Consider the following 12,520-nt stretch of genomic DNA (forward strand, 5'->3'; position numbering starts at 1 on the left):
ATATTGGACAAATATAAATAAAAACAGAATATGCAATATACATCTGCATCTTAACCCCATGTAACTTTTTTGAACTTTTGACATAAACATAATTAACAGAAGAAACATCTAGAAAATGCACTTTTCTTAACAAAAGGAGTCGCATGCATTATTTTGTAACAAAAATATACGATTTAGTTTTGGTTAAAAACATACTGAGCTGATATTCAGGTTTTCTTGTAATATTGGGGTTTTATTGACTGCTTAATGATGATACCAAAGTATAATAAGATACAGTATTAAAAAATATTAATTTGATGGATAATTTTCGTTGTACCACCTACTTGCCTTCTAAATGTACAGAGGAAGCATTTGAGCAGTACAAAACCATTAACAGCATTCTTCTGGAAATATTGTAAAGTCATCATTCTGCGTGGCTGCTTTATAAAAAAACCCAGTGTTTGTAAGAAAGTTCATAGCGAGAGATAGTCTTTGAGTTTATCCATAATTACATTAATTCTATCAGCTGGAACTATCATAACAGTCCGCAAAGGTTTCATTGGTACATCATCAAAGGACCATCTGCCACCCAAACAGGTGTCGCTTTCCTCTTGCACAGAGTAGTTGAACTTCAGAAGGGCTTTCTAAACAACAGAAATAAATGCATTAGGATTAACATTTTTCATTAGCATGAAGATAATACATCATCTAAACAAAGTAAAAAAAAATCACCTTGTTATGCACATGCTTATTAAGAAGTTATCTTCTTCCCTCGCAAAAGGCTGACCAAAAAAAACTTACAAGACAACCCACTACTAAGTGCCTTAAACTATTTGCTTTTCACAGAATTTATATAATTCATATTAAATTCTTAAGTGACTGCTATCATTATATTTTGTTATCAGAAAAGAGACCTAAGAGGGGGAAAAAAAAATAAAATCAATGCCCCTTTTATATGCTTATTGTGTCTCATTTTAGATGGTTTTAAGATAGCATCTCATTCCATATTATCACATTAAGGAATGCCGACCCTTAGAAGCTATTGTGCCAACTAGCAGGGATCCTTGACCAATAACAGGAATATCAGGCTCTTAAGAGACCTTTAACCCTGGAACAAGAGCAAACCACTAGCTGTGTAGTTTTAAGAATTAGCAGATCAGCCAAAATACAGACAAAAGGAACAATGAGAGAATGCAGGTAGAATAGAGCCTACGTTTAAGATGACAGCTTGGTGTGGGCAACGTGTGGAAGGCCTGCTGCAATGAACAGGCTCTGCCCTTTTCGTGGCCTGCTCTAAAACTGCTGAGGCCTAAAAATTAACGTAACTGTAAGAATATGTGGTAGAGCAACCCTCTCTTTCACACTGCCAGTAGAAATTATATGTTAAGGGGATGGGCACTAATATGAATCCTGAGCAGAATTTCAAAAAGCCGTTGGAAAGTCTCTAGATGGACGGAGCCACTGAAAGACATATTTATAAAGGTTGCTTCTTCAAATAGGCAGACGTCCATAATGTGTAATATTTCTTTTCAGTGATACATACTGCATATGGATAGAACGTACGTAGACAGTAAATTATCCATGAGCAAGCAATGCGCCCTTGTTGCCAAAAAGGCCAATGGAATCCTGGGCTGCATAGGGAAGAGTGTGGCCAGTAGGTCGAAGGAGGTCATTCTCCCCCTCTACTCTGCACTGGTGAGGCCACAACTGGAATACTGTGTCCAGTTTTGGGCTCCCCAGTTCAAGAGGGACAGGGAACTGCTGAAGCGAGTCCAGCAAAGGGCAACTAAGATGATGAATGGATTGGAGCATCTCCCTTATGAGGAAAGCCTGAAAGAGCTGAGACTCTTTAGCCTGGAGAAGAGAAGGCTGAGGGGAGACCTTATTATGGCATACAAGTATCTAAAGGGTGGGTTGAAGGAGGATGGAGCCAGGCTCTTTCAATGGTTCCCAGTGACAGGACGAGGGGCAATGGGCACAAGTTAGAACACAGGAAGTTCCGTTCAAATACACGGAAAAAACTTCTTTACGGTGAGGGTGACAGAACACTGGCACAGGCTGCCCAGGGAGGGGGTGGAGTCCCCTTCTCTGGAGATGTTCAAGACCCGCCTGGATGCAGTCCTGAGTGATGTGCTCTGGGCAATGCTGCTTTGGCAGGGGAGTTGGACTAGATGATCTCTAGAGGTGCCTTCCAACTCTGAAACTCCGTGATTCCGTGATTTCCTTTTTGCTAGCTTTCCCAGAAAAAATGCCTGATGGATAAGAAAAACTTACCTAACAAATATTGCTAGTTCTCACACAAGTCAGATTAGGAAGTATGAACCAAATTCCTCAGTAGAAAAACTTATCTAACCCCTTCCCTTTGCAGGGAAACTTAAGATCCAGTCTCCTTTTAGGTTTGCTATTTACTAACAGTGTCTCAAATTTGTAAATTTAGTTTTGGAAGAACCATCAAATTGAGTGGCTTTGCTCAAGAACAAACAATTTGAGCAATGGAGGCCCTAAACCTTTAATCAATTCCAAGTCTGGTTATAATGGAACTTTTCTTCTGCTTCCTCAATAACATTTTAAGGAACAGAATAAAGCACAGAACTGACAAGTGCAAAAAGGCATCTCTGTTTTATTTGGGTCTAAGTGTCTGCCACACCACGTTTAATACTATTTTATGGCAATCTAATTAACGTTATGTGTGATCAGGGAGGATATACACTCCAACACTAATTTAACCAATATACGTTATTAAGTACAGAGACGAACTTAATATAATATCCTCCACAATGTTTAAAATGAATTTGTTAATAACACTAGAAAGACCGTTAAAACTAAAAGCATGTTCAGTTTGAGTCTAACCACTTGAGTTGAAAATTATTGCAATTTAGATAAAAGCACACAATTAGTCTTTAAAATGACACTCAAAATAACAAAACAGAGATAAATACAAAAGAGGCCTTCTAGAACAGAACACCCATGGACACACAGGCATCACAGGCTTCTCCCCTTCAGTTTTTCAATCACATTTTTACATAGAGTTCAAGTTCATTTGGTATAGCTCCTGTGGCAGGAACACAAAAAGAAAATCCCAAACTTGTTACTGCATAGAGGCTACAGCTAAAAATGAATTCCCCCACTTACATTTTTCTTCTTCCCAAGAAATAAAATTACAGCCATATCATAGCCTCTAACAGAGAATGTCATGAATGATTACACATAGGAACCTTTCCATTAACCATATGATGCATGTACTTTATACTGTAGGCGCTGCCAGAAATGAAAAATAATATGCTCTTGACAAAGCAATAATATTGTAGAATAATATTTTTGAAGCTTTGAAAAAAATAAAAAACATTAAAAAATTCCTTGCATTTCAAAGTACATTTTTAATTTAATTTCCTGCATCTTCCCCCCTCCTGATTTGTTTTGGGACCAGCAGAATTGTGTAGACAGGTTGCCTCTGGAAACAGGAAGTACTATATCCATCATTTTAGCACTTTTTATAAATATACTTGTCAAACAGAGACAGAAAAGGGAAGTGATAGGTACTTATTTGGATCTTCAAAAGTTTTTTATTCTAAGCATTTTTTTATAGTTAATAGGTATCCAAAAGAAAATAGATAAATCAGGTTTCACATAATACTACGACGACAACGCAAATGCAGAGTTATGTTTGCATCTGTTACTTTTCTTGGGAAGAGATCTCAGAGAAATGCATTTAACTGCATTACTAAATCTAAATAAAGCCTCAACAGCCATTTTTTTCTGACACAGGACAAACTACGTAAGGACGAGGAAAAGAGATCTGTGTATTTAAGTATTAACATGCATTGCAGATGCTCATCAAGACTCTAACAACAGAGATTCCTCTGCATTCTTTTGAATCTTTATTCTTCTAAGCGCTTAAAGCCCTGACACATGATCAAGTTAGAGCACCCTTGCAAGTTACTACCTGTTGTTTGAGCTGCCACTCCTGAGCACCACTTGTGATGTAAATCACATTAGCTTGAATCTCACTGACATATTGAAGCTAACCTGCACTTCCTGCAATTCACACACCCACAGTCAGACTTCTCTGTTCAGCTGACACAGCCATTTAACAAGTCTGTCACATTTCTTATTACCCAGTTTAGAGAAGAGAACCGCACTGTTCCCCAAACAAAAGGAACTTCAATCTTCTGTAAACTCAGAAGGCCTGGGAGATTATGCCAAATTCAATATCCAGATTTATTACCATTTTTTCATCGTAAAAATGTGGATATTTCATTCACAGTATTTCAACAAGTCTGACAATTATTACATTCAACTCAATGTCTTCAGTATTGCTATAAGAGATGAAGCTTGTTAATTCTTTGAAGCCAAGACACTGGCTGCAAGACAAAGTAACACTTGATCTTCCCCCTAAAGTCTCTGCTTATTGCAGATATTCTTTCAATTTTTCCATGATTGTCATAGCACTGGAGACCCTATGAGGTAGTAATGCTGCCACAGGTAGAATCTACACCATACCATCTTATAGTCAGGTTAATTGTGACCCAATACAAATAACGTAAATTCATGCCAGCACAGAGGATTCGTTTAATAATTTGGATTTATGGATGGCACACCTCTCCATGAGTCTCTAAATACAAAAGGTGTTGTGTTCAATACACAAAAATAGGTTGCTTGCTCATCTCTCAACACTACTCTAAAAAAAGCTGAATTTAATTTAAAAGATATATGACATCTTTTAAAAGCTTCACTTGAACTTAAGGTGAAGCACCTTCTTCGCCGACATGTAAAGAAAAATCAACATTTTAAATTAAAAGAATCACATATGTTACCTCATAAAAGAATTCTTCCTCTGCATTTGCAAACATTAATTCCTCCTTTTGCTGATTTCTCCCTTCCCTCCTCTTAGAATTGCTCTTTGTGGCTTCTGTGAAGGTCTTGCTGATAAGAAGATAGTAGTGGCACTTTCCACAAGGTTTGTTTGTTTTCTGTGCCTCAGTCAACTCTTTCCTAAAGATATATAAATGTTTATACACACAATTTAAAAATACATGTTCACATACACAATTTAAACCCTTAACAAGTGTATAAGTAAACCTTATAATGTATTAGTACATAAAGGATATTCATATTGCAGCCTATTCTTAAGTGCCACAGAACATAAATTTTGCACATGTATTCCTAGTACTTAAACATACTATTTGCACTTTAAAACAATAAAAACATCGATGTCTTTCCACACCTCACAATATAACCCTTTTTCCCCAAAATCTTGTAGATTCTGGGAAATTCAACAGGTAGAGAGCCTGTGGAACGATTCTAAGTGCGACTCTCCTGATATTTCATCGCATCATCACTCACATGAGGAACTATAACTAAAGAGCAAGAAGATACTCTTGCCCACCTTTGTGTTAAACATGTTGTCACTGCAAAACCTTTAAGACAAAGAGGCCAAGACCTGAATTTTAGTTGTGACAAGTGCTGTACTAGTGGTAAACCTCAAAGCCAGGCCTTCAAGCACCTCATTTCTTTCTTCAAAAACCTTCCTGACCAACCCTATCTGTATGTTTTCTTTCAGATCAAAGTATTCCTTAAAGGTCTATTTTATTGTTTAAATGAGCCATGACAGCAGTCAACTTAATCCAACTTCTATTCTCTCATGCGAGGTGAGATAAGAAAAAAAAAATTAAAAAAATCTTCATTTAATTGCTGGAGTTCCTTATCCAACACAATTTCCTTGTTCTCAACATGGCACTAAAACAATGTAACGATGTATCTCAATGGATTTATTTACTTACTGTCACCGAGCCTATGATATAAATCCATGAATTGGTAGAGATCAACCAGCACCTAACCTGCTTCACTCATTTACTTGAAACTTATCAAAAACCTGCCTATGGTTTCCATGGGCCAGAACTCATCCACCTTATACGCCCATCCCTCAATCCAAATCTTCCATTCCAGAACCAGACATTAACACACGAGCAGAAACATCCAAATTCTTCATTATCAGCATGCTATAAAAAGTTCTCACTTTTAAATTTTCCTAGATCGATATGAAAATAATCTGCAATACAAAGATAAACTACAACATACATACTACTCTATTTCTGCAGTAGAACAGCACATATTCTTAAATTGTTTCCTCCATCTTAAAGTATAAAGAGTTTGAAAAGCCTAAAGATGTAAAAAATATTAAAAACTTAAGACCTTATACAAGATGAACATCATTCTTTCTGTTCATGTCTTGAATCTATAGTACCACCTGTCTTAACATAGTTCTATATACATAAGATTTTTGAAAAAATATGAAGAAAAACTACTATTAAACATCACGTCAAAAAAAACCCAAACAAACTTACTGAAGCTGCTGGTGCATGGGCAGAGCAATCTGTGGTGGTACATTAATGAATCTTTCACTTAGTAGAAGACCCACAGGCTTAGTACTGTCATTTAGGAGCTTATTCAGTTGTTCAACTACATGCTGTTCACAGCTCTTCTCACACCGACTTAGAATCAGTTCTTTGATTTGTTCAGCACACTGGGTACCCTAGAATCAAAAGGTATACTTTCTTTACATTATAGAACAATTACTTATACAATAAAAACTTGAATGTGAACTTCAGGGGAATATTCTACAGGCCTACTGGCAATTTCCTTAAGCAGTCTCCAAAGCACTGTACAAATTCTCTGAAATGATCTACCAACCCTGAAGCTGATGGCAAACAAAGGTTCTTAACGGACAGGAACTCAGCTAGGGGCTGCAACACCAGTACACTCAACAGCAAAACTCAAAAGCTGTGAAAGATGAAAGTGAAGAAATACAACAGGCTGACAGCTCAGTTACCCTGGAACTACTTATTGGACCTAGTTTTAACTCTATTCCACTCTTTGCTTTATGTTTGACCTTCAGTAAGTTATACAGGACTAGATCCAGAAGAAAGCTAAGTGATGTGCAACTTTTAAGATCATAGTCCTCCATGGTGGAACTCAAAATCCTGATCTGACTGTCTAGGGTTGTTATACAAGGCAGAAAAGCAGGACGCAGTCTCACTTCTTATGGTCTAGATGTTAATAAGGAATACCAACCTTCCTTTCCGTTAAGTTTAAGCAGCTTATAAAACCAAAGACCTCATCATCATCTTCATCATCATCACTACTGTCTTCTTGGACTTCTGCTTGCTATTTAATGAAAGAAAAAGTAACAACTCATATTGACATTCTATTTCTCTCTGCAGCATGAAATGTTTTTCTTTCCAGAAGATGCTTGGCAGATGACAAGCATCTAGGTAATCTGTACAAACACACAACCTACAAATTCTGGTTACAGTTATGAAAGTGCCGCATCATTGAATGTCTCTGTGTACTTAGAGCCAGCTATATAGAGAGCCAGGTCATATATCTTCTACTGCAGGATCTTTTGAAAGGCACTAAAATTTGATAGCTCACATATAATAAGCAGCATCTTGGTACAAGGCATGGCAATATCTTAAGCAAAACCAATTTTCTTCAGTTTCTAACGTAGGGCAATAAACTCACAAAGTATTAAAAACCATAGAGCAGCACAGCTTTGATAGCCAGTGAAACAAAAAGCTCAACAAAACTCTGAAATGAAAAACTTGGGAAAAGAACTGGGGGTCATGCAGTTGTAATATAAGGATCATATTAAATTTGGGCGGAAAAACTGTTGGCACAGGACAGAAAGGGAATCCATAGCAATGATGCCATGCAATGTGGTACAACAGCACAACTGTGCCCCGTGGGGGCTGCTTGTTTGGGTTTGAAAGTAACCATGGCCGTGCCATCTTGAGCACCACACAGTACTGAACAGCTTCCTTAGCCAGGAGTAACTCAGGAGCCTCTGCAGAGTGCTGCACTGCCACAGCAGAACTTGTTCAGGACTCATTTCTGGATCCTTTCCTATGCCCGAAGAACTCAGCACAAAAGGAAACTGCATGCAAGATATTTTTGGTCTATATCTCTGTACATACTGAGAATGTAGGGAAATCACAAGGTCCTATTTCTTGCAGGGATGGTAAAAACTTCTCCATAGCATTTTCAGCATTATTACTCTACTACACCAAAATCCAGAGAGAAAAGTGAAAAGCCTTCCATATGTAAAAAGAAACCAACCAAAATAAATCAAATTCCTTGTTTGGTTCAAAGTAGGCATGGAAAATTTCAGCTCCCATAGAAGAATTATTCTCAAAGAAAAAAAGCAAGAAAGCATACCAATTACAAAGACAGGATCCCCTTCCGAAAGTCTGTTATGTCATTTCAACATAAAAAGTATTGTACTTCATTTACAAACGTAAATTCTATCTTACCTTGATAATACTTCCAATATGATTCTGTTGTATTAATATATCAGTTAATTCAGCAGTATTAACGGGAGCTTTTAGAAACAGCTGGAAAATAAGAAACAAGTATTAAGTTTTAGGCCTGATGATATACCATAGGCCACTTAGTACAAAATAAAGTCATTAATTTCTCTAAGTTGTTATGCAATAGTCTGTTCCATTTTTAATTTCCATTTAGTGAGTTAGTTTGTTTAACTTCCTTCAATATAATACTATAAAGACTAAAAATCAGCTTCTTGAAGCACTTGCTCCTCAACCATCCACAAGCTGGCATTCTGAATACCTGGTATCCTTTTAAGTTTGGTATGATCTGAAGGCTTGCTGAGCATAGGTTTTCAACAGAAGCAGCCAAAAGAAGACTGGAAGCTGCCAGGCTGAACAGATACATTACTTGTCTGTTTTTTAAGGGTTGTAGTTTACAAAAAAGCCTCTCCAGGAAGCTGATTAACATTGAACATGGTTTTCTGTCACAACCGACACAATGAAGATGGAAAAATGGTACACACTGTGGAAGAACAGCCCTACAGTTCATCAGGTAAAGTTCTTGAAACCATGGTTTAGGAGACACGTGTTCACTGTGGGTGTAATTACTGAGCTGAGTGTAATTTGTTGAGCTGAAGCACAGTAAAACTATGAATCAATACAGATATTGTGAAATGATGACTTTGCATAACTCTTTAGATATTATCTAGATATTAATGGACATATCAACCCAGCTAACAAAAAGTCAAAATACCTGTTGTAGTAATTTCTTTATCCCGTTATAGTCATTGTCTGATATGGAATGTGCTTCGAATTCAATATTCACTTCCTATGAAGAAGTAAAATAGAGAATGTCAAACATACTCTGCAAGAAGCTGTAACAACACAAAAGTAAACTGTTAAGAAACTTGAAGAAAAGTGACGGTCTGTATCAGAAATGGAACTTATTTCCATCTTTTGGTAATCTCAGCAGTTGTTACTATTTCTTCTGTAATCTTTAGAGAGCATCTGTGAAAGTAACTTTTTAAAACTAACTTACAAACTGTGTTGTGAACAAACCTTTAATGCTTTGTTCCTACAATCTGGTTCACACAATTATGTTTACCGTAGCCACATAGACTCTTACTCTAGAGACGTTTGATCCAGGCAGTTAAACTCTTAAAACTGCAGAACTGGAGTTTAATGCCTTGGCGGAAGATGAAGATTGCTTCAGACATTTAAACAAGTACATCCAAAATCATACTTCTGCTATTTCCTCAAATCCTAAAGGTATCATTAACCCCACCCTGGAAGTCTGTTCAGTAGGCACATGACGAGATCTTGTCACAGCAAAACAGAACCTGAACTTCTGCTTCTCCTTCCAGAACAAATGCTGTGCACCTAGCAAATGTTTTTAATGGTATTCTATATTAATAGTATTGCCTGCCAAGGTTGCCTTGCCTACCTATTCTTCCGTGACCGGCTGTTTGAGACCATGCACATTTACTTTGCCTTTCAATTGTTAGTTTGGATTCCACTTTCTGAATAATCCGAACAACTAAGCCTTACTTTTGTCACCAATTAAGCCTCAAATTTCTCCAATCCCATATCAAGGTCATGGTCTTTATTGTCCACTGGGAGAACATCCTTAACAGCCTGTTTACAATGTAGAAAACAGGTACACAACTACTTGGAGGAGGTTGGGGGGAAGGGAATAAAAATCAGGAGACATGCTCAGATATTCTTGTTTGGTGCAAGGCAGCTCTATAGAGGTAACTGAGAGCACATTATTTACTTGGGAAGCTACCTGTGTAAGAAAACAGATTGTATCTCTCATGTATACAGCATTCACTCCTGGCACCCAGGAACTAACTTTCTGCTTTAAAATTCAAGGATCTCACTGAATGATTAAGCCAGTAAATTCTGAACAAAACACAGTTTACGGTGGTTCTGAATACTGTGCAAATCATAGCCATAAAATTGATATAAACCACAGGAGCACTAGATATTCTAACACTGGTCTTGCTTCATGGCTTTTCCACTACCCAAAATAACAGCCCGGTATGAGAGTTTACAAACCCTCCATTTTTCATCTATTAAAAAAAAAAAGCAAATAAAGAGTCATCATATATTTTGGTGTGTCCTGTCTTGCTACTGTGTGCTTATTCTCTTCCCCCTGCGCTGCATCCAAAGCAAAGCAGGGCCTGCAAAGCAGGCTGTTACATGCAACAATACTCTGTTATGTACAATACAGCAGTGAGCAAAGCTCCTTCTCAGCAACCAGGCCCTACTTGGCAATCATATTCTTGTTCTCAGATTGACAGAACTACCATGTGCCCCCTTCTATGAAGAAAATATCTGCATAAAAGAAGAGATTTTCCAACTGGAATGGTAAGAGGTGAAGGGAAAGGCTAATATGGCAAAAATAAAAATACTGAGATGTACAAAGAAACAAGTGCCCTTTAAGTATATGAATTCACAAATTTCTAAGTTTGTACAGTTACAAATGTTTGGTACACTTCTTTAATATTAGCAATGCACACCTTGATGTCTTATACAAGCATTGAGGGAAACTCAATATATCTTTATATCAAGAGTTACAAACCGAAATAGATGTAATAGTGACAGATCATCCTCAAAAGTTGGAGCTACTAAATTAAAATAAGCATTACAGTGTAAATTTTACCCACTGCACAAACAATTGCAAATAAAACACAGTAGTGCACACCAGTGCAGGTCATACAGAAATCATCCTCAAAACCCCTGTCCCTGAAGACTCAAGAAACTTCATCCACAAACACCACAATATAAACCATTGTCCTACCTACATTACGCAGGAATGCTGAGCACTTAAAAAAAAAATGGAAGAAAAAAAAGGATTATTGCCATTAGCTTTAATTTCATAGTGTCTAGTATTGTTTAAACAGTAGGGCAACATCTATCAGTTTCCAAACACTGAACAGTACACAAAGTATTAGCAGCGCTAGTCAAGAACTTCATAAAGATATGTTAGCTTAAACTAAGTCAGTACCCGTTTAACATGGCACACATTTCTAGAAAACGGTAAATGTGCTTTTCCATCATGTTAGTACGACTGGTAATACAATTAAACCTACACTTTTTGATATAATGCAGTTTTTAAAAAAGGTAGGGTTAAGGTTTTATTTGCTAATGTAAGCTAAGGCCTCAACTAAGAAAAAGGAAGATAAAGTGAATTCCTAGTGAAGATGATCAAGTTAGCAAAATATTTAATTTGAAATGTACCGAGTTAAAACCAATAGATACTTCTATTCTTTGACTCTTTCAAGCCCTGTGAAAATGACAGATTCCCCTATCATCTGAAGATTTTAATAAGAGTTCCAAGTCACAAGTCAGCGCACAGCTCTTCCTTTCCTAGAAAGGGGGACTCCTCCCTCAGTGTTGCATTTCACACCTAAATAACACATTTTCACACATGTCCAGGTGCAGATACATAAAGAGAGAGAGACCTCAGAAAAGAAAATTTGATTTCTGTGAGGTCTGGTGTGTGTGTGTGTGTGTGTGTGTGTGTCCCCTTATAAAAAGTAAATTAAAGCAAATCTCCTGTGTTGAAAGCATTATTTTCAAGGGGCTGCCTCCAGTCCCACACAAGAACAGATACAGACAGGCTACATGCAAGGGCCAAGTCTGTACAACTGATTGTGGCGTCGGGAATTCCAACATTTAAAAAAAAATAAAACAAACAAACAAACAAACAAACAAACTTAAGACTCTCCAACAATTAACAGAGTAGATTTTACCTCACCGATTAACGATGTGCTACCTACGCTCTACCACAGGACTTGGGAGGCCGCGGCCGCAGGCTGGGCCCCCACCCGCGGGTGTCTCGCAAGGGGCTTCACAGGGGGACACCCCCTCCCACCAGCTCCCAGCCACGGCTTCGCGAGCCGGGCTACCCGTTTATGCTGTTTTACAGCTTATTTTGGTGACAGCGAAGGCGGGGAAGGCTCCGGAGGGCACCGAGGGCCCGTGAGGGGAGGGCGCGCGCAGGCCCCGCGCGCCGCGTGAAGGCCGGGAGGGGCCCCGCTCCCGCCGCTCACCTCATCGATCCTCTCCTCCTCTTCCTCTTCCTCTTCCTCAGACTCCGACTCCGGCTCCGACTCCGACTCCGACTCCGAACCGCTCTCCCCAGCGTGGGGCTGGGGCTGGGGCCGGGCCCGCCGCTTGGCCGGCGTGGCCATGCTGCTGCGGCGCGCAGG

At 38.4% G+C, this 12,520-nt stretch overlaps 1 protein-coding gene across 1 annotated transcript; it reads right to left on the reverse strand.

Moving 5' to 3' along the window:
• Positions 1–70: 70 nt before the first annotated feature.
• Positions 71–12,517, reverse strand: BCCIP (BRCA2 and CDKN1A interacting protein). The gene is made up of 7 exons (XM_082486658.1): positions 12,362–12,517; positions 9,058–9,132; positions 8,289–8,369; positions 7,051–7,143; positions 6,324–6,511; positions 4,794–4,971; positions 71–623 (listed from the first exon to the last, which is right to left on the reverse strand). Exons 1-7 carry the CDS (start codon positions 12,500–12,502, stop codon positions 453–455), a joined length of 927 nt encoding a protein of 308 aa, XP_082342784.1. The 5' UTR covers positions 12,503–12,517; the 3' UTR covers positions 71–452.
• Positions 12,518–12,520: the final 3 nt, after the last annotated feature.

The sequence above is a fragment of the Vanellus vanellus genome, assembly GCF_965231255.1.
Source record: "Vanellus vanellus genome assembly, chromosome: 7".
Taxonomy (NCBI): Eukaryota; Metazoa; Chordata; class Aves; order Charadriiformes; family Charadriidae; genus Vanellus; species Vanellus vanellus.